The sequence below is a fragment of the Dipodomys spectabilis genome, unplaced genomic scaffold (assembly GCF_019054845.1).
Source record: "Dipodomys spectabilis isolate Male_0828 unplaced genomic scaffold, ASM1905484v1 ptg000783l, whole genome shotgun sequence".
NCBI classification, from domain to species: Eukaryota; Metazoa; Chordata; class Mammalia; order Rodentia; family Heteromyidae; genus Dipodomys; species Dipodomys spectabilis.
Window position 1 is genome coordinate 22,821,986 of NW_024871460.1, and position 21,725 is coordinate 22,843,710.

Below are 21,725 nucleotides of genomic sequence, written 5' to 3' on the forward strand. Positions count from 1 at the left end.
CTTGAGAATACCCCAGTGACTCTGAGCCAATCTAAATTGGCCCCTGAGACATTCTGAAGCAGAGGTTAACAAGCATTTGCACGTGGGGCTTGTCCTCTTGGGAACTTTCTTGAGACCTAAGCCATATTTAAAGAAGCCCAATTACTGAAGAAAGTAGGTGAAGTGGAAGATTCCTTGCCAAACTCCAGCTGGTCCTGTCATACCAACTGAATGCCAGACATATGAGAAGCTTTTAATATTTTATTAACTTGTTCAACCTAACTTTCCAACTAAAATGGCTTGATGTAGATCTTTAGCTAGAGAAACTGAAAACCAGCAAGGTTGTCTTTCCCAGATGCATCATGTGACATGCAGTCCTAGATTAAGGAAGCCTGAGTTGGTACCTAGATTCTTCTAGTTATGCCCTTCACACTTTACTCACCCTGAATTAGGTTCAACTTTCCCTTTACAGTGGAGAACATCATGGTAATTAGACTATAGTTGTGCAATTAAGTGAGAAAACTGTGGGTCCTCCATCTCTGGAAATTACATGTTCAACCCTCCAAGAGGGATGGAAAATTTTTTTTTTAATGAAAGAGCCCACCTGTAATCCTACCTACTTAGCTGAGATCTGAGGATCACAGTTCAAAACCAGGCAGGACAAGAAAGTCCCTGGGCCTCTAATTAATCACCAGAAAACCAGAAGTGGCGCTGTGCCTCAAGTGGTAGCCTTGAGCTGAAGAACTCAGGGACAGTGCCCAGGCCCAGAGTTCAGGCCCCATGACTGACAAAAAACAAACAAAAATAAAAACAAAAAAACCCACCTATGTTGCTATTGAACAAGTGCATTTTGTTGTCGTTCCTTATGTAACAACTACTTGCAAGTATTTAGGTATCGAAATTAGGTACTGAATTTGTATCAGGTATTGAAACTAATCTAAAGAGGCTAACAGTGTAGGCTCAAGTAGTACAGGGCCTGGCTCCAGAGTGCCAAGCCTTGAGCTCAAACCCCAGGACTGCCAGTCACCAAGTGGAGATGATTAGCAAGAACAGAGATGTGTGTAGGTTTCACTTAAAAACGACATCATTTTATATAAAGAAGCATCCAAAGATAACCCCCTGGGTCCTAGAAACAATCCTCCAGTCCTATACACATTACCTGGCTCTTTCTGCTCCATTAATAATGCCCACGCTCCTAACTACTAAGTAACATAACCTAGACCAGCGCTCGTGTGTGTGTGTGTGTGTGTGTGTGTGTGTGTGTGTGTGTGTGTGTGTGTGTGTGTGTGTGTGTGTGTGTGTGTGTGTGTGTGTGTGTGTGTGTGTGTGTGTGTGTGTGTGTGTGTGTGTGTGTGTGTTCGTGCATACATTTCCCCCCCCATTATATCACTAGCCCCTTGCAAATACTCCATTTGCCGCCCTCTAGTGGAGACAAAGCAGATTGTTCACGTGGGCCGTGAGAACTGCGCCTGCGCATACCGCCTCCGGCGCGTCGCGACGCCAGGCGCCTGCGCATTGAGCCCGGCGCCCTCTAGGACTTACCCAGAAGGCCTCGCGTCGTTCTCGGGTCACCATGGCGGGCAGGTCGGCTGGTAAGTGACCGGGCCCCTCTGCTCCGTGACGAGCTTCGCGGCGTTCGACCTCGCTCCTCCTCTGTTCTGAGTGGCCGGGGGTCTGCGCACACGGGAAAGGCAGGCCCGCGTGTGGCTGCCTGCGGGGGTGAGGCCTGGGGATGGTGGCGGTGCCGGGTGCTCCGCGCGCCGGCCGCCGCGCCCTCCCCGCGGCCTTCGAGGCGTTCCGGGCGGGGAGACGGCGGGGGAACGGCTGCCGCTGAGGCCCGAGGAGGCCGGCCCGGGGCCCTCCCTGCCCTCGCGCGCGCCTCGCCGGGCCCTGCGCAGGCTGGGGGCCAAGCCCCTTGAGTTCCCTTCCTGGGCGCCCTGGAGCCCTGAGCCCTCCGGGGCGCTTGGGGGGGTTTGCGTTTACTGGGGGCAGGAGGACTCACGCAGGGGTGGAGGGGATGTGCACTTCAGATAGTGTCAGCCCCCCCTCCCACACACCCCACCCCCGGGCTCTCGGGCAGCGGAATTTGGACTCGCTTTTGTCTTTGTAATTAAATACTGTTGCCATTCTGCACAGCTTCAGAAATGGTGAAACTGTCAAGGAACATCAGTGAATTGAGTTTTGTGAAAGTGCATTAGACTTGTTCACGAATGTATTCCGTGGGGGTGCCCCACGCGGGGTAACCCGGGAGTTAAGGCTGAATCAAGCAGATGTCAAGGTAAAGGTCACCTACACTACCCTAGTCAGACTCTGTCTTTAAAAAAAAAAGGACTAGAGCTTCAACTCAGGGCCTGGGCGCTGTCCCTGATCGTCTTTGTGCTCAAGGCTAGCACTCTACCACTTGAGCCACAGTGCCACTTCCAGCTTTTTCTGAGTAGTTTATTGGAGATAAAAGAATCTCAGACTTTCCTGCCTGGGCTGGCTTGGAAAAGCAGATGCTCAGATCTCAGTCTCCTGAGTAGCTAGGATAACAGAGGTGAGCCGGCGGTGCCTGGCCATGATAATTCACTGTTACTGCTAACTTCTCTACAGCTTTATTACAAATAAACCTAGTAAATATGGGTAAAGCAAACAGGACAGTGCCTGGCACACTGAAATGTTTCGTGAACGATAACCATGATCATTATCACTTGCCAGTATGTTTACAACAAGTATGTTTGGAGACAGTTAACTATATTTTTAGATAGTTGACTGATATTTTTACCTAGAAATAATTTTATACATGGTTCTTAATTTCCAAGGAGAGTTTCCAAAGTCATGTATAGTGTATTAAGGAGTTTGTGGTTGAAGTGAAAGGGCAGTTTGATTTTCTTCTTTGGTAAGGGGCTAGCCCTAGATGTTGGTTGGTTGGTGTGTGTGTGTGTGTGTGTGTGTGTGCGCGCGCGCGTGCATGGACTGTTAAATTTATTACTTTTTGAGACAGTGTCTCAAATCCTCACAATCCTCTTGCCTCAGCCTCCTCAGTGCTAGAATTACAAGTGTATGCTCTACCCCACTCAGCCTCTTTAGTTTTCATGTTCATAGTCCCTAAAGAGTTTTCATGTTCAAATTCATTATGTGTTCACATACTCATTCCCTTAATGGAAAGTTAGCTGCAAAGAAGATAACCAGATGCAATAATAATAATACATATAAGAGTGGGGGTTTGTAGCCCTGCCACCCATCCTGAAATCCAGCCCTCTTTTCATGTACCTCCTCTTCCTTTGAAAAGAACAGTGTGCAGTTATTCTTGTAATTTATTTCTGCAACTACAAATTGTAGAAATGTTCTGGGCTCCTTTCCCATCCCCAGTTCTGCAGGGATATTAGGGATTAGCTTGTTAAACCTTAGGGAGGCTGACCTGCAGTAGTTGTACCTAATGATCTTTTTATATATTTGCTGTTTGAGCTTACCCTCTTCTCCCATGATGTGCCATATATTTTATCTAGTCATTTTTTATCATAGATAAAGCAAAGAACTCTTACCTATACTGTAGAGAATATGATTTATTTTTTTGGTCATGGGGTTTGAACTCTGGGCCTGGGCGCTGTCCCTCAGCTCTTCAGCTCAAGGCGAGCACTCTACCACTTGAGCTACAGCGCCAGTTCTGGTTTTCTGGTGGTTTATTGGAGATACGAGTCTCACAGACTCTCCTTCCTGGGATGGCTTTGAACCATGATCCTCAGATCTCAGCCTCCTGAGTTGCTAGGATTACAGGTGTGAGCCACTAGTGCCTGACTGAGAGTATGAATTTTTAATAGGACATTCCTTCTTGTATTTGCATGAAGATAGCTATAAGAGTACTGGTTGCTTATGTTCATAGAAATTAACAATGCAATAATTACCAGTTTCAGCCTCTGGATGGTGGCTGGATGGTGTTCGAAAATGGTATTACAGTGCTGCAGGATTCAACAAACTGGGTAAGTTCACTCCTGTTTCCTTTTTCTTTTTATAAGAGATTTATTATTTTAAAAAATACTTTGAGAAAGCAATGATTTATAGTAGCAGGACATCCTTATTATATTTTCCTCTCAACTCCTTTGGGTTTCCATTGTACCTAGTGATTTGGACTCTCAGTATTTCACCCATGTCCTGAGTTATAACTCATAAGGGTATTTTGCTCATTAGGGAAAAAATACTTCCTTTTTATTCTTTTTTTGATAGATTTATTTTTCTGTCTCAGGGTTAATGCGAGATGATACCATACAAGAGACTGAAGATGTAAAAGAAGCCATAAGAAGGCTTCCTGAGAAACTTTATAATGACAGGATGTTTCGGATCAAGAGAGCTCTGGACCTGAACATGAGGCAGCAGATCTTGCCTAAGGAGCAATGGACAAAATATGAAGAGGTAGAACAGCTTTAATGTAATTGACATTGGTGACAAGGACAGGAGTATAAGATAAGTGTATTGATTCCCACTGCATTAGCACTCTCAACATTATGTCACATAACTGTCCTGACCACAGTCTGCTAAGCTTAGTAGAGCAAGTATTAGCCCCAGTTTAGAGAAAAACACACTGAGACTTAGAAATAGAGTGACTTCCAAAGTCAGAAGGAAAATCTTCTGTGATAGACCAGGTGCTCTCCTTCCCAGGGCATTCTCCCTCTTCACTCTCTCTCAGCTCAGATGACATTTAGCATTCAAGTCCGCTGAGTGGTCCCTCCAGGTCCAAAAAAGGACTTTTTACCCCTGAACTATGCTGGAACTAGGGAAAAGCCTATAGACCATCATCCTTTCTTTTTTCTTTTTCTTTTTTTCTTTCTACTGACAGACTTCCCTTTTGTAACCTATCAGAGCAACCGGTAATATCTTTGTGGATTTTTACATCTTAAAAAGCAAGTAGTGTCTGGGTAAGGTAGCACGTGCCTATAGTCTAAGCTACTTCTATTCAAGGCCAACCTAGACAAAAAGTTGAGACCCATACCAATAAACTGGCATGGTGATGTGTGCCTGTGATCCCAGGTATAGGGAGGCCGTGGTTAGGAAAATCAAGGAATGAGGCTAGCTCCAGGCAAAAAGGCAAGCCCCTACTTGAAAAATAACTAAAGCAATAAAGGGCTAAACAAGGTTCAAGTGGTAGAGCACGTGTTTAGCAGGCTCAAGACCTTGTGTTCAAACCGTAGTATTGGCTAAATAAATAAAGACATAGTTATCAGTCTGGTTGAGAATTTATTTTCTTATGTTGGAAATAAAAAGTAATTGTGGGTTTCATTTGTTGAGACCTATCAAGTGTTTGGGATATATCAGAATACAATCATAGGATATAATTTTTTTTATTTATTTATAGGATAAATTCTACCTTGAACCATACCTGAAGGAGGTTATTCGGGAAAGAAAAGAGAGAGAAGAATGGGCAAACAAGTAATCACGAAGTTGGAACCTGTGAATGCAGTTGTGCTCAGAGAATCTATGAAGTAAATTAAATCTGAAACATACAATTTAAGAATATTTAAATAAATATAATCATTGATGGAACTTTTGAATTCTAAACCTTCTTCTGATGACTCCTGAATTCACTTTTGTCACAGTTCTTTCCAAACCCTCTTATCTGTTTGTTCCAGTACTGAGGCTTGAACTCAGAGCCAGGGTGCTCTCACATAGCTTTTTCACTCATAGCTGACAATCTACCTCTTCTTCCAGTTATTTTCTGTTTAATTGGAGATAGTTTCACAAGGCTTTCCTTCCTGAGCTGGCTTCAAACCTCTCGATCCTCAGATCTCACCTGTTGAGTACCTAGGATTACAGGTGTAAGTCATTGACTCCTGGCTTCTTTCCAAACTTTTTTTTTTGAGAGGGGGGGTTGGTCATGCAGCTCAAGGTGAGCGCTCTACCACTTGAGCCACAACGCCATTTCCGGTTTTCTGGTTGTTAATTGGAGATCAGCGGCACAGACTTTCCTGCCCTGGCTGGCTTTGAACTGCAATCCTGAGATCTCAGCTTCCTGAGTAGCTAGGACTACAGATGTGAGCCACCGGCACCTGGCTTTCAAACTTCTAAGATAACATTTAGTGCTTAAGTATACCTTGAAGATCAGAAGCTACTTTCATCTTTTGCTTATTGGTTGGATAATTTCTCAATCTTACAATTTTTATAAGCCAAGCAAAGTCACCTTTAGATTGTGCCTTCATAGGTTACTGATGTATTTGGAAACTGCATCAAGGCCTGACTTATAGGAGTGGGATGGGGCAAGAAATGAGTGCCAATGACTGTTTTTCCTAAAGTGAACAGCATGCAAACAGACTGGCTGTCAGCCTCAGAAAGGACTAGCATTGCACAGAGTTCTGTAGCTACTGTTATGGGTAGTGGCAATGTCAGACTGTCCTATGCAGTGCAATATCAGAATCTTACCTGAAAGGACCGGAAGGGACCATTCCTTCCCTTGCTTGTCAGGACTATCCTCCCAGTAGACATATTTGCATATTACCATTTAAAAAGGAATTATGCATATATCCCTACATGGGCAAAACAAATGATACTTCAAAGTTTTAAGTATCATCATCTTTAAAAGCTTTAAGGTTGTAAGCTAATTTAAAAAATATAAACTACTGGGCTGGGAAGGTGGCTCAGTGGTAGAGTGCTTGCCTTGCATGCATGAGGCCCTGGGTTCGATTCCTTAGCACCACATAAGCAGAAAAAGCCGCAAGTGGTGCTGTGGCTCAAGTGGTAGAGTGCTAGCCTTGAGCTGAAGACTGAGGGACAGCACCCAGGCCCAGAATTCAGGCCTCACAACCGGCAAAAAAAAAAGATATATATATATATACTACTAATTCAGTAATACTATTATTCTTACTCCTAAATTCTGAAGTGCTTTTTGTACAAGTGAGATCTGGGCTCACGGTGAGCAGGCAGGAGTGGTAGGCCCTATGGTGCAGTACAAGATGACAGAATATGAGAAGTTTCGTCTTATGTTTAAAATTCATAACCAAAATACACAAGTCTATTTGGCATCTTTTCCACAAAACAATGCTGAAATAATACATTTGACTTTTGCAACATAATCACAGAGTACCTTTTAAAAGTTTTGCTAAAATATTAGCCCTTTTGCAGGTCACCATTAGCTGAAGCCTGTAAACCTAGCTACTCAGGAGACAGATCTGAGGATCACAGTTCAAAGCCAGCATGGGCAGGAAAGTCTGAGATTCTTATCTCCAGTTAACCTTCAAAAAGTTAGTAGTAGATCTGTGACTCTAGTAGAGCACTAGCCCTGAGCACAAAAGTTCAGGGACAGCACCCAGGCACTGACTGCCTCAAGACTAACATGTGCACCTGCATATTCACACACACATAACACACAGCCTCTCCTCTGCTACTTAGACTATAGTTTGAAATATCTCTCCTGGGGCTAGGAAGGTGGCTCAGTGGTATAGTGCTTGCCTTGTATGCATGAGGCCCTAGGTTTGATTCCACATAATAAGCAGAAAAAGCCAAAGTGGCGCTGTAGCTCAAGTGGTAGAGTGCTAGCCTTGAGCTGAAGAGCTCAGGGATAGCACCCAGGCCCAGAGTTCAGGCCCCACGACTGACCAAAAAAAAAAAGTTCTGAGAATTAGGGAACTTGAGATGTATATGGGTGATAGAATGCTTGCCTAGCATGTACAAGGCCCTGGGTTCCGTCCTTAGTACTCTCTTAGTTCTCTCTTTTTGGGGGAGAGGGAGGAATCAGGAATTTATATTTTTATATTTTCATTATCTTTAGTTGTACAAAGGAGTTGCCATTCCAACAAGGCATCATATAAATATATTGCATCTTGATTGATTTCACGCTTTTCATCATTCTATATCCTTACCAACTCTACCCCTACCCTCAATTTTCTTAATTTTGTAGGATATGCATTGAATTTTATGGCTGTATTCTCTATTTGTCTATTCCCTGTCCCTTAATCTCACCTCCTTTTCAAGTCCATTTCCTGGTGTTTATTGTATTGGACTGTGAGCCTTTCTAAGGAATTGCACTGTTGGAATGTTCCCCTGAATATCCTATACTTCAATTAATACATTTGTGTCCTCAGTTCTCTTTTGTCTCTAGCCTGAGATAGGTCCTCTTGATAATGATTTTGCTCCAGTGAAAAGTGGTTTAGTGCCTTAGATATTCAAAGGGAATACTAAGGGTACTACAGAGCTGACTGGCTGAGCTATAACAGGAAGAGGAGACTTCAGGATCCACCTGCTCATACTAGAAAGTGTGGCATTGCAATCAGGAGCCTCTTACAGCGAAGCTGCCTAGTTCACCTTTGCTTGATTACTTGGTTATAAATGAAAACAAACGTGAACAAGTATGGTTTTCTTTTTTTCTTTTTTCTTTTTTTTTTTTTTTGGTCGGTCACAGGGCCTGAACTCTGGGCCTGGGCACTGTCCCTGAGTGCTTCAGCTCAAGGTTAGTATTCTACTACTTGAGCCACAGGGCCACTTCTGGCTTTTTCTGCTTATATGGTGCTGAGGAATCAAGCCCAGGGCCTCATGCATGCAAGGCAAGCGCTCTACCACTGAGCCACCTACCCAGCCCAACAAGTATGGTTTTCTTTGAAAACTGTAGCATGCTATATCAGTGTTCTTAATTATAGATTATTATTTGGCTTGTCATGAGGAATGAGAAAAATAGAACTAGTATTTGGCTCCATGAGAGATTAAGCCACTAAGAACTTTTTAATCATGAGAGATGTTTCTGTGTTATCAAAAGCCATCCCATATAACAAGTCATGTTGGAGTGTGTGAAACACAGGCCTTCTTCCTGAATACAGAACAGCAGAGCACTCAGCTGATTCTGGACCAGGCTTCAATCCATTTACTGTGTAAATTTAGGAATCTAATTCAACCTCTATGTCAGTTTCTTTAGCTCTAATATAGGGCTAATGAGTTGGCCTATTTTACAGGGTTGTGAAAACTATTACGTTATATATCAAACACTTAGAACATTTCCTGGCACATAATAAGTGCTGTGTAAGAGCTTCTTTAGGTGAATAGAAGAATAAGTAATTGGGTAAAATGCTAAGTATGATCAAGTCTAATGGACCAGTAGGCAAAATCCAAGGTGTTCTATCTACTTCAAAGTACTTGTAATCCATCACCTGCCTTGGATATCAGACCTGAACAAAGTACTTATCACCTGAGATGAGAAGTAGCGGAATTGGATCCATGTGACTACTTTGATTAGATGATTCTCCAGCTAAGAGTTTGGGTTTAAACTGTTCAATAACTTTCCGTGTTCACACTTTGAGGTGGGCCTGGACTTTGCATGTATAGTTTTCCTAGACCTCCAAGAAAGAAAGATTTGTTTACTCAGAAGTGTGTTATATTCTATTTTTTTCATTCTACTATACATTGCAGTTTCTTCCCCAAACCAGACAATTGGTTTAACTTCACTGTCATGCACCTGGTATGTTGTTCAGTGTAGGCACTTTAAGCCCTCAGACTTTCCAAATGTGAATTCTGGTCTGAATTCTATATTAAATAGAAATATTTGATAATATTCTAAAGCTAAGTTCTCATTGCCTAACTATGTGACTCTCTGTATTGGTACCTCAATATTAACTAAGTAAACTTAACTAACAGTACTTTTGCCTACTTTTAAATTCTAGAGTCTTAAGAAAATCCAAGGACTCTCTTGTTTAGCTCTGCACTAATTCTGATTCAAGAATAGGATAAAAATCAGATCAAAGCCCAAAGTCCTATAGCCATTAAATTCCTTCCAAAGTCACAAACAGGTTGGTATTTTAAAAATATAGATATTCGAGCTGGGCACCAGTGGCTCATGCCTGTAATCCTAGCTACTTAGGAGGCTGAGACCTGAGCATCATGGTTCAAAGCCACCCAGGGCAGAAAAACCCGTGAGACTCTATCTCCACAAAACCACCAGAAAACCGGAAGTGGTGCTGTAGCTCAAGTGGTAGAGCGCTAGCCCTGAGCTAAAGAGCTGAGGAACAGTGCCCAGGCCCAAAGTTCAAGCCCCACGCCCAACAAAATATATTTTTTTAACGTGTGTGTGGAGAGAGAGAGAGATCCTATGTGTGCTTTGAAAATAACCAAAGGGTTTGAAATTTAAAAGGCGAATATTAAAACTCATAACTAAATCTGTCACAGTTCGGTGAGTGGAGAACAGATGGGGTACACTATACAGAGCTCATTTTAGGAGCTCCAGGATCAGAGATGAGCAATTACCAAGTGCATGAGATAGCTCCAGAAAACTTGAAGAGTCCCTGTACTGTAACAAGGAGGGAACTGCTGCCACTAGGTGGCGGCGAACTACAGCCTTACACGCTAGGTACAGCACACCCGGGAAGATTTATCCATTTTGTACCTGCACCAACTCCCTCTTGCTCATTTTTCAGGATGACAACACCTTAGAGGTTTATGGCCATCGGGAGAATTTACAACTAAGCCACATACTGATGTAATGAAATCTAATATATGCTGTGAAGTGAATTATGAGATGTGATTTAGTTTGGAGATTTTATTACTTTAATCAGTTATGACCATATTTCCTTTTATATGATTGCTCACTCTTTAAAAATACCAGATGACTATATAAGGAACACTTAATAAAGCCTATCTATGTTAAAATATATGTATTGTATTTGCCATAATTTGTTTAAATGCTGGTTATCTGGGTGTTTATTAAAAGCCGTAGGAGGTTAGCATATGAATGAGATCTCGAATTTGATGATGCCCCTAAGTCATATTTTGCTAAGAAATTTTTATTAGCAATTGAACAGGAAAAAGAACTGTTATTGCAAGGTAATTAATTTTTAGCAGAGATGTCAAAAAGCCTGTTAATATTTGAGTGGTTTATGACAAACTATTTAAATAGTCATTCTGGAATCTGACTATATCTCCTTTAGTAGAAAGAATGTATTATTTGTTTAACTTTGTACTTTAATATATTTGCCTATTTTTGCATAAACGCCAAAAATGTAATTTTAAAATAAACCTCTGTAACTTCTAGTAACATTATTCACTTGAATTATTCGGTTAGTATTCTAACTATTTTTAAGAAAGTTTTACACATACCTGTAAAAATTGTTATTATAAGCCAAGCCAAAAGAAGGTAATTATTTATTTTAGAAGAGTTAGCTTACAATTTCTTCCTTATGTATGCATTTAAAATGTGGTTTGCCATGAAACTGGAAACTCAGATGCCAACAATTTGGTAAGGTCGTTAGCCTTTATCCATGGGGCTTTTCAGCAATGCAATGAAAGCATTTGACTATAAAGTCTTCACTATTAAACTGGGTGCTGGTGATTCACAAATGTAATCTTCACTAGTTAGGAGGCTGAGGACAGGATGATCATAGTTTGAGACCAGCCCAGGCATATACAAGAAACCCCATCCCAACCAGTCTCAGGACACAGTAGTACACACCTGTCATCCCAGCTATGTGGGAGGATGAAATTGGGAGAATCGTGTGTCCAGGCCAACCTGAGCATAAAAAGTTTGCAAGACTCCATCCAACTCAGTGAAGAAGCTATGTGTGGTAGCTTCTTGTCATATGACAAGAAGCACAAAATAGATGAATTGCCATCTACATGCAAGCTTCCGCATATATTGAGACATTACTGTATCTCAAAATAGCCAGCGCAAAAAAAGAGCTGGAAGTATGGCTCAGTGGTAGAGCACTTGCCTAGAAAGCATGAGGCTCTGAGTTTAAGCCCTAGTACTTCCCCGCAAAAAAATATTCCCAAACCTTTAATACTCATTTCAGAACCAACCATTCTGGGCCTTTGATTTAATTCACACTATTTCAGGATGAACTAATATGGATGGGGCACCAGCTGTGTACAACATCCTAGCATAGATGCTTGTCTACTGTTGAAATTAGAGTTTAAAAGTTCACTTTAAAGCCAGCCATGGTGGCACACACCTGTAATCCAAGTACTTGGGAGGCTCCGAAAATGAATTTAAGATCAGGCTGGGGTACCTCAGCAAGACCCTGTCTCAAAGAATAGAAGTTCATTTTACATCATTTCAGTATATAGTTTTGTATGGTTTTGGTGAGAATGGTGTATTTTTTTATGTTCCAAGCTAGTCAGAAGCTAGATATAGGACAGGCTTTCTCAACTACAGCTATGTTAGACATCTGTGTGTGTGCGTGCTGGTGCTGGGGCTTGTTCTCAAGACCTGAGCACTTACCCTTAGCTTTTTCACTCAAGGCTACATCTCCACTTCCGGCATTTTGGTGATTAAAATGGGATAAGAGTCTCATGGACCTTCCTGGCTGAGCTTCAAATCATGATCCTCAGATCTCAGCTGGTGAGCTACCAGTGCCCAATTTCAATTGACTTCTTAGGCTGAATAGCTTTATTGTTAGGGACTTACTTGAACATTGTAGGGTGTTTAACAACTTCTTTGGCTACTACATTCCAAGTACTAGTACCCTCTTGCCTCTTAATTGTAGAAAAGAAAAGGTTCTAGATACTTTCAGAAGTCCCTTGAGGGACACAATTGCTTCCAGTTGCAAACTACCCATGTAGTAGGATACAGAGAAAGAAGCAAATATGGTGGAGACAAATATGTAATTAGATCCATAAATATGTGAACATCTATAGAAGCAAATATATATATTTTCTGTAATAAATATGTACAATGGGTGCTATGGAAACAGCAGGAAACTCCCATGGATGATGAACAGGGTAGACCCTCTAACAACCTAGCTGATTTGAGAAGAGCCCGCAAGGCTAGAGAAACCAAGAAGATGAGGATGGGCTTTCCAAGCAAAAGAAAATGAGCAGAAAATGGTATAGGTTTTGAATTTTTCATCACATATTTAGTAGTTTTAATATCAATACAATATGAAAACACCTACTAATTTGATATAACAATGGAAAATAGCAAATAGGTAGAATGGGCAATTTATAGAAGAGCAAATGCAAGTGTAATACAATCATCTTTTCATGATTCTTTTTTTTATTGTGAAAATGCGGTACAGAGGGGTTACAATTACATGGGCAAGGTAATGAGTACATTTCTTATCAAGCATTGTAGCCTCCTCCTTTGTTTCCTCTTCCCATCCCATCCTCCCCCCCCCCAACCCCCCTACCCAACCCTCCTCCCCCCCCACCAAAGTTGTAAAGTTCATTTTTCAACATACTACTTGTACGTCTCATTGTTGCAATGGGTCCACCTGTATCCCTATTTTAACGATTTGTTTTTTCCCTTCCCCTCCACAAATTATAACATCAAATACAGTGAAAGCAGGGGTTATACCGTGGGGGAGGGACATACAAAGCATAGGTTTTGAATTTCTAGAGTGACAAAAGTCATGTCAGATTTAGCTACTTGGACTTCATTTGCAAGCAGCTGAGTATATAGACAAATTTGGAGAAATGAAGGTGTTGGGTCTGGGTGTTGAAAATTTTGTTTTTCACTATTAACTACCGATTTTCTTTTTAAAAGTTTGTTATAATTTATGCTTCTCAACAAAATTCATGAGAGTTATTTTCTGCCTATATTGAGTGCTTTCATGAAAAACTATCTCTGTGGTAGGTGTGGTAGTCACAGCCCTTTAGAGGCTGAGGCAGGAGGATCCTGAGTTGGAGGATAGATAGGCTATAGAGGGATTTCTAGTGAGACCTTCTGTCAAAACAATAATAAGTCCAAACAAACAAAAGAAAACCTCCTCTAAAAAATAAACTTTGTTGGCCTGCCTGTCTGCTTTGTCTGCCTGTCTACCTTCCTTCCTTCCTTCCTTCCTTCCTTTTTTTTTTTTTTTTTTTTTTTAAATTTTATTTTATTTTATTTGAGAACATACTGTACAGAGGGGTTACAATTACATGGTCAGGATAATGCATACATTTCTTACCAAGCATTGCAGCCTCCTCCTTTGTTTACCCTTCACCTCCCTTCCCAGCCTCCCCCCTCCCCCCCACCCAATCATACCCCCCCTGTCCCCCCTCCGACATTGTAAAGCTGGTTTTGACATGACATTTTGTACTTCTCATTGTTGCAACAGGTCCACCTGAATCCTTAAACGACTTGTTTGTCCCCATCTCCTCCACATGTTATACTGACATCAAATATAGTGAAAGCAGGGGTTACACTGTGGGGGAGGGACATACAAAGCAACCAAGAAATAATCTTATAAATGCGTTAGAAACACATGCTTGAAAGAAACAAAAACATTAAAATACATATTTGAGGGTTCGTTTTCCTAACATCACCTTCTCATTGTTGGTGGGAATGTAAACTTGTTCAACCACTTTGGAAAGCAGTATGGAGGTTCCTCAAAAGACTCCACATAGAGCTCCCCTATGACCCAGCAATCCCACTTTTGGGCATTTACCCTAATGTTTACAAAAAAGACCACACTAAAGCTACCAGCACAACTATGTTTATTGCAGCATTATTTACCATAGCTAAGATATGGAACCAACCCAGATGCCCCTCAATAGATGAATGGATCAAGAAAATGTGGTATATATACACAATGGAATTCTATGCCTCCATCAGAAAGAATGACATTGCCCCATTTGTTAGGAAATGGAAAGGCTTGGAAAAAATTATATTAAGTGAAGTAAGCCAGGCCCAAAGAAACATAGGTCCCATGGTTTCCCTTATTTGCAATATCCTTCCTTTTTTTTATTGCCAGTATCAGGGCTTGCTCAGGGCTTTGTCTGTACATGGCTGGCATTCTATCACTTGAGCTACACCTCTAGTCCAGCTTTTTTTTTTTGCTAGATGAATGGAAATAAAAGTCTTGTGGACTTTTCTGCTTGGGCTGGTTTCAAAGCATACTCTTGGGATCTCAGTCTCCTGAGTAGCTAGGATTATAGGCATGAGTCACGAAAGCCTGCCTGGTTTTCCTTTTTCATCAATCTTGTTTATGTCCTTTGCCCGTGCATCTATTTTTATGTTCACAGCTTTTTCCTTATTTGTTTGATTTTCCTTTCCTCTTAGTTCCTCCTATTCTCCTAAGTTTGGTTCAGTTCTTATCTATTTAGGAGATCTTCATATATTTAGATTTATATATTTACTTAAATTTGCTGAAGTGATATTATTTCCTTGTTTGAGGTTTATTCTGGTTATTTTTTATGCCTTTTCAACTTTGTTCACGGTGGCTTTTGTCAAATGAAAGTTTCCAGTTTTTGCGTAGTTCAAACGATCAATCTTCTCTGTGGTTTTGCCCTGAAGGTCTCACTCTGAGAAGCTCTCCCTTTACTCTAAGGTTATATAAATATCCAGTCAAGTTTTCACCTAGTAATGTTAGCTATAAAAAAAAATCAAACCATAAATCTTTCATCCATATGAGGTTTAAGTATATGGTGTGTGCAGAGTATTTGGGGGCCATACTCGGAGGTCCAATTGGCAAAGCTAGGTGATGGATTGGGGTTGTGAGAGGAAGGTGCGGAAGGACCTTAATCAGGGAAGGACATGACTAGCTCATGACTAGCTCCTATGTGCTTGTCGTTCTGTAAGACAATTGCTGTGTGATATTCCACATCAGCTCTTCAATCCCCATCCTGCCTGTGACCCTAAGAGGCTAATAGATACGGACTGTATAATATGCACTCTTTCCATCTGGCTTGTGGTTTGGGCTTATCCCACAGAGGAGTCACCTTCCAGATAGAGAAAAACAACGGAGGTGGGAGCTGGTGGCTCACTCCTATAATCCTAGCTGAGGAGGCTGATCTGAGGATCAACGTTCCAAGCCAGCCAGGGCAGAAAAGCTGAGTTTTATCTTTAGTTAATCAGTAGAATGGTAGACTGGAGGCATAGCTCAAGTGAATAGAACACAAGTATGAGCAAGAAAAGCCAAGCCAAAGTGCTAGGCTGATAGGCACTGGTAGCTCATGCCTGTAATCCTAGCTACTTGGGAGGCTGAGATGTAAGGATGGTGATTTGAAGACAGCCCATGATGGTAAGTCCGGGAGATTCTTATTTCCAAGTAATCACAGAAAAAGCAGGAAGTGGTGCTGTGGGTCAAGTAATAGAGCTCTAGCCTTGAGCAAAAGGAGCCTAGGAACAGCCCTCAGGCCCTGAGTTCAAAGCTCCAGGACAGGAAGAAAAAAAAAAAAAAAGAGTGCAAGACCCTGAGTTAAAGCCCTAGAAAGAGCATGAGATTGAGAGAGAGGAAAGGGAGAAGAGAGGAGGGGAGGGGAGCGGAAGGGAGGGAGGAGAAGAGAAGAAAGGAGAGGGGAAAAGGTGGGATTTCCCACCATACACCCCCCACACCCCTTTTCTTGCCCAGCACAGACAAGGCTGGGCTCCCTGGAGGTGGGTATCTCACAGGAGTTCCAAATCTTGCCACTTGAAAGTGCTTTGGGATCTATTCCTGGCAACCCAGTAACTTACTGCCCTAAGGTTGGCGAAGAGTCAATGGGCAAGAGGCCACACGAGTTTCCCTGAAAGGGAGCACCCTTCCAAAGCCTGTCTCCTGCCATCCCCTACCCCTCTGTCTACAGAGGTCTGCTTCCAATCACAGCCTTACCCTTCCATACCATCGAATGTGCATCATGCCAGCACCACAGAGATGCTATGTGATGGAAAGCAGAAGCCTCGCTCACCTGGACATATCACTAGTCAAGTTCTTTCCTTCCTCCTCTCCAGACACACTGCAGGATTCCACCTCTCACCTTTCCTCCTGTACCTGTGTCCCCTGGGATGCTGCTAGTGACCTTCACTGTTCCCTCCACTTGCCCAGATCCTAGCTTACTTACAGGACATTAAGTTCTACTTTCCCCAAGGAGCTCTCCCTGACTCCCAGACACCTGGCATTCCTACTTTGCTTGGAATTTCTGAAGCACTGACTGCTTTAACCAATGATTTGTTCCTTAACAATAATGAGTGCTATTTACTGGGTTTTGGCTGGGTACCACTCATGGTCTCATTGCTTCAGACATTTGAAAATGTCCCCTAAGCTGTGCATTCCTGTTCACTTCCAGAGGCTAAGAGATGGGAAGTAACTGGTACAAGATCACAGCAAGGGAGAGCAGTAGAATGGAAGTTCAGTGTACTCTACTGCTGCTGGGCTGTCCTCCCTTTATGTAAGATGTACAATATAATCTTTTGCTACGCAGGCAGTGTCTTGAGATGATTGTTACCATCAAGCAAATTAAAATACCCACCTCCAGCTTCTTTTGTGTTCATGGGGCAAGAGCACATGAAATCTCTTCTCCTAGCAAAATATCAGTACACAATGCAGTATTGTGAGACTTATTCATCATACACACTTATGAGTCTGTGTCTATGTATGTATGTATGTATGTATTTGTGTATTTATTTATTTAGCTGGTACTGAGGCTTGAACTCAGGACCTGTGTATTGTCTCTTAGCTTTTTCATTTAAGGCTGGTGTTTTACTAGTTGAACCATAGCTCCACTTATCACTTTTGGGTGATTAACTGGAGGGGAAAGTCTCAGGAATTTTTCTACTCAGGCTGGCTTTGAAGCACGACTCTTGGATCTCAGCCTCCTGAGTTACCCAATTTGCAGGTGTGAGCCACTGGTGCTTAGTGAGTCTCCATCCTTGGACAAGTTTTCCCATCATTCCCCACTTCCCAACCTCTGGGAACCACTGTTCCATCTGGTGTTTATTTGACTTTTTCGAGTCCACATGTCAATGAGATTGCTCAGGATATTTCTTTCTGTATCTGGCTTATTTCACAACATGGAACATCTTTTGGGGGCCCAACTCATGTTGTTGCTAATGGCAGGAGCTTGTTCCTTTTAGAGACTGAATAATATTTCATTGTAGATACACACTGCAGTTTCTTTATCCATTCATCTGTTGGCAAACATTTCACTTGTTTCTGTATCTTTACTATTGGGGACAGAGGTGCATGTGCTTGAGGTGTAGATGTAGACGTCTTTAGATGTAGGTATAGATGTCTTTCCCAGGTAGTAATTTTATAGGAGATGGCTGGATCAAGTGCTAATTCTGTTTCTAACTTTTGGAGGCACCTTCCTGCTGTTTTCTGTAATAGTTGCATTTCTACTGGTCATATGCAAATAGTCCTTTTCTCATATCCTTCCCACTACTTCCTTTGTCTTTTCCTAAGAGCCATCCTAATAGTGTGGGTAATAGTGCACTGTGGTTTTCACCTGCCATGAACTGCTCATTACTGATTGGCTATTTTTATATCTGCTTCACAAAGACATATTCAGGCCCTTTGCTAAATTTTTGATTTGGGGTGTTTTTATACTATTTTTATTTTTTTGTTCTGTTCTGCTTTGCTTTGCTTTATGCCAGTCTTGGGGCTTGAATTCAAAGCCTGGACATTGTCCCTGAGCTTTTTTGTACAAGGCTAGCACTCTACCACTTGAGTCATAGCTCCACTTCCAGCTTTGTTGTGTGCATGTATGGTTAATTGGAGATGAGAGTCTCATGGCCGGTGTCCAACTGCAATCCTCAGATCTCAGCCTCTTGAGTAGCTCAAATTACAGGCCTTGAACCACCAGTGCCTGGCAACTCTTTTGTTTTTGCTTTTATCATGTATTAAATTTTATTAGTAACAGAAAAGAAGATGCATGTATCTAATTGACTGGGGCAGGGGGAAAGCTCCAGAAAGAAAGTAAACAAAAGCAGGGAAGTAGTTCACTGCCTTTTTTTTATTGCATTGTTCTTCAATGTGTGCAATTCATAGTTATCATTTCTACATTTACAAATTAAATTTCAGTGTGTGTTTTGTTTACTCCTTAAACTCACCCTGTGAGTTGAAACCTTTTGTTTTTAAAATGGTGTTAAATAGTGAACTTATACGAAGATGACATTTGAACTCTGCCTTGAATGCTGGAGAGAAGCCACCATCTGACACCACCCTGCTGCACAAGTTGGTCTGGACAGAGGACCACCTGGGGGAGGGGCCTTAAAAACAAACAACAAAAGCAAAACAACCAGAAAGTGATGCCTGAGTTCTACCTTGGAGACCTTAGAGATTCTGAATTAATTTGTTTGGGATGCAGCCCAGGTTAGTGAGGGCTTTGTTGTGTAATCAAGGCCGAGAAATATTGGTCCAGAGGAACCAGCTGAGAGAACAGCAAATGCAAAGGACCGGGTAGGAATGACTTTGGGTGGCACTGATGGAGATGGCCACTGTACTGAATCCAGATGATAGGGAGAATACAGACCTTGGCCTCAGAAAGGGAAGCACAGCTGGTACTGGGACATGGTGGGGGGTGGGCGGACAGTTAAGACCAGGAGAAGCTGTGAAATATGTTTACGACAGAAGTGCAATGTATGAAACAACCTTATTCTCTTGGAGGAATGCATAACTCTGTGGGTTATGAATCTACCATAATTTACTCAACCATTTAGCTGTTGGCTGACATTTGGATTGCTTCCAATTCTATGCTATTACAAAGAGAGCCACAGTAAATATCTTTGTGCACTTGTACTTTGGAATTTTTGTGGGCTAAACCCTGCTGGCTTAGACAATTTAGACAGGGAACCTAGCTGATGGAATGGGGAGACATTCATTTAAGGTTTCCTGTCATGCCAAGAAGTAATGTCTCTAGGCCCAAATGGCCTAAACACATGTTCCACAGCAATCTGAACAAAGCTGAGCCTATCAGACCATCAGCATTTTGCAAACAGCTACTGCAATGCCCTATAATCGTAGGCAGGTGAGAGAAACACAGCCACACCCAGTGTTATCACAGGATATTTCTTTCCCCTCTGGATTAACACTGTCTCAAACACATCACTGCCCTTGATTTGATCCAAGGCATATCTCTGACCTATTGTATGTCATAAACCAGCACAGAGTTTTATTTTTAGAGAATAGAAAACTTAAAAGATTGTCAAGAGAAAAGGAGTCTAATATGAAGAGGCATCTATCCAAAGTTTCTTTCCCTTAAGCCATTTCTACCTTATTTGCACATTTTTATATGTTTGTTTGTTCATGCAATCAATATTTATTCATACATGTTACATCTAGGCAGCCCTTGTCCTAACAGAGTTCTTGTGTGAACAGAAGGGATCGCTCAGTGAGCAGACGCTCACAACTCAGGGTATGGGAGGCAGGGTGGATATGGGAACACAGAGGATGGTGACACAGCAACACTAGGCCAGAGGCTAAGAGGAAGTCTTAAGAAATTTTGTATTGGGAAAACCCCACAGAAATCAAGAGGAAGGTATTAGTTCTTTATGGCAGCTGTAACAATGCAGACTTAGCTTACCACAACAAAAATTGCTGCGTTGGTGGGTGACACCTGTTATCTTAGCTACTTGGGAAGCCAAGATCAGGAGTATCATGATGCAAGCCATCCCAGGCAGAAAAGTGTACCCTACCTCAGGGTAGAAGCTGGACATGGTAGCATGTGTCCATCTTCTCAGCTACAATGCGAAGCATAACATAGGTGGATCTTGGATCTTGATCTTGAAAGTCCAGGCAAAAAGTGAGACCCTGTCTTAACATAATCAGTGTAAAAAAGGGCTGGAAGCATCACTCAGTGCTAGAACATCTTAAGTTCAAACTCCAGTACCACTGCCACCACCACCCACCACATACACACACACACACACACACACACACACACACACACACACACACACACACACACACACACAATTATATATAAGGATGTTTGTTTCAACATTGTCTATAGTAGCAAGGATGGGTGGTGACTATCCAAGAAATACTGTCCAATGATGGAGTATCATGTGCATTCTTGATAACTAGAAGAAAACCTTTCAAAACAAGCATATAACACTAAAATTATTAAAAAACCACACATGAAGCCAGGGTCCAGCAAGTCATGCCTATAGGAGCCAGACCGTATAAAAGATGCCAAGAAACTCCATGTCCAACTAAGCACCAAAAGAAGGACTGGAGGTATGTCTCAAGTGGTAGAGCACCACCTGAGCAAGCATGGACTCTAACTATAAATCCTGGTACTAGCAAAAATAAAACAAAATACAAATAAGTTTGGTAAAAATAAGATTGAACAGTAATTTTGTACATGTTTTCAGAGCTCCAGGCTACGGGTCTTTTGAAGTCTATTGGGGACGATTAGATTTTTCAGATTTTGTTTTGTTTTGTTTTGGTTGTGGGCCTGGGCCCTGTCCCTCAGCTCTTCAGCTCAAAGCTAGCACTCTACCATTTGAGCCACAGCGCCACTTCCAGCTTTTTCTGTTTATGTGGTCCAGGGCCTCATGAATGCAAGGCAAGCACTCTACCACTGAGCCACCTTCCCAGCCCTAATTTTTCAGTTTTTCAATGCATTTTTTATAAACAGAGCATAGTTTTCAAAGAGTAATAGCATTGAAAAACTTAACACTTTAGTGCTATAAGGAGAAAACCAAGAAGGGTTAATAGATAAGCAGTTTTTAACCCAGGGTGTATATTTCGTCCACTTGGGCTTCTTTCTCCACAACAAACACACTCAGACTCTACCCATGAGATTCAGGTTCATCTGTGCAAACAAACAAACAAATATATCAGAATCATTTGGATGACCCTGGCTAAGGATCTCCAAAGTTTTCTTAATTGTAAGCCTGTTTATAGTTCCTATGTTTAAAAGCCATTCCCAGACCTTCCTCTAGCACCTGTTTCTCTTCATTTTTTTGGTAACTATGATCATTAAAGATTCTAAAGTTCTTTCTCTGCTCATATCTTTACCTCTTTTCTACATCTGAGCATCATTCATCTAGCTGGAAAGCCCTGTTCTGTGTACCTTATAGCCTGACCGGCTTCTTTTTTCTTTTCTTTTCTTTTCTTTTTTAAGTGACTGGGACTTAAACTTTGCATCTGACATTTTCCCTCACTGGCTGGTATTCT

General features: G+C 41.8%; 1 protein-coding gene and 1 long non-coding RNA gene across 2 annotated transcripts; one reads left to right on the forward strand and one right to left on the reverse strand.

Moving 5' to 3' along the window:
• The first annotated feature begins 1,497 nt into the window (after positions 1–1,497).
• Positions 1,498–5,488, forward strand: LOC122102346 (cytochrome b-c1 complex subunit 7). Its single transcript, XM_042672990.1, has 4 exons — positions 1,498–1,571; positions 3,867–3,938; positions 4,202–4,368; positions 5,309–5,488. Exons 1-4 carry the CDS (start codon positions 1,553–1,555, stop codon positions 5,384–5,386), a joined length of 336 nt encoding a protein of 111 aa, XP_042528924.1. The 5' UTR covers positions 1,498–1,552; the 3' UTR covers positions 5,387–5,488.
• Positions 5,489–6,007: 519 nt separating this feature from the next.
• Positions 6,008–18,649, reverse strand: LOC122102388. The gene is made up of 3 exons (XR_006146489.1): positions 18,640–18,649; positions 16,397–16,400; positions 6,008–6,093 (listed from the first exon to the last, which is right to left on the reverse strand). It is a non-coding gene; the product is annotated as an uncharacterized LOC122102388 (long non-coding RNA).
• Positions 18,650–21,725: the final 3,076 nt, after the last annotated feature.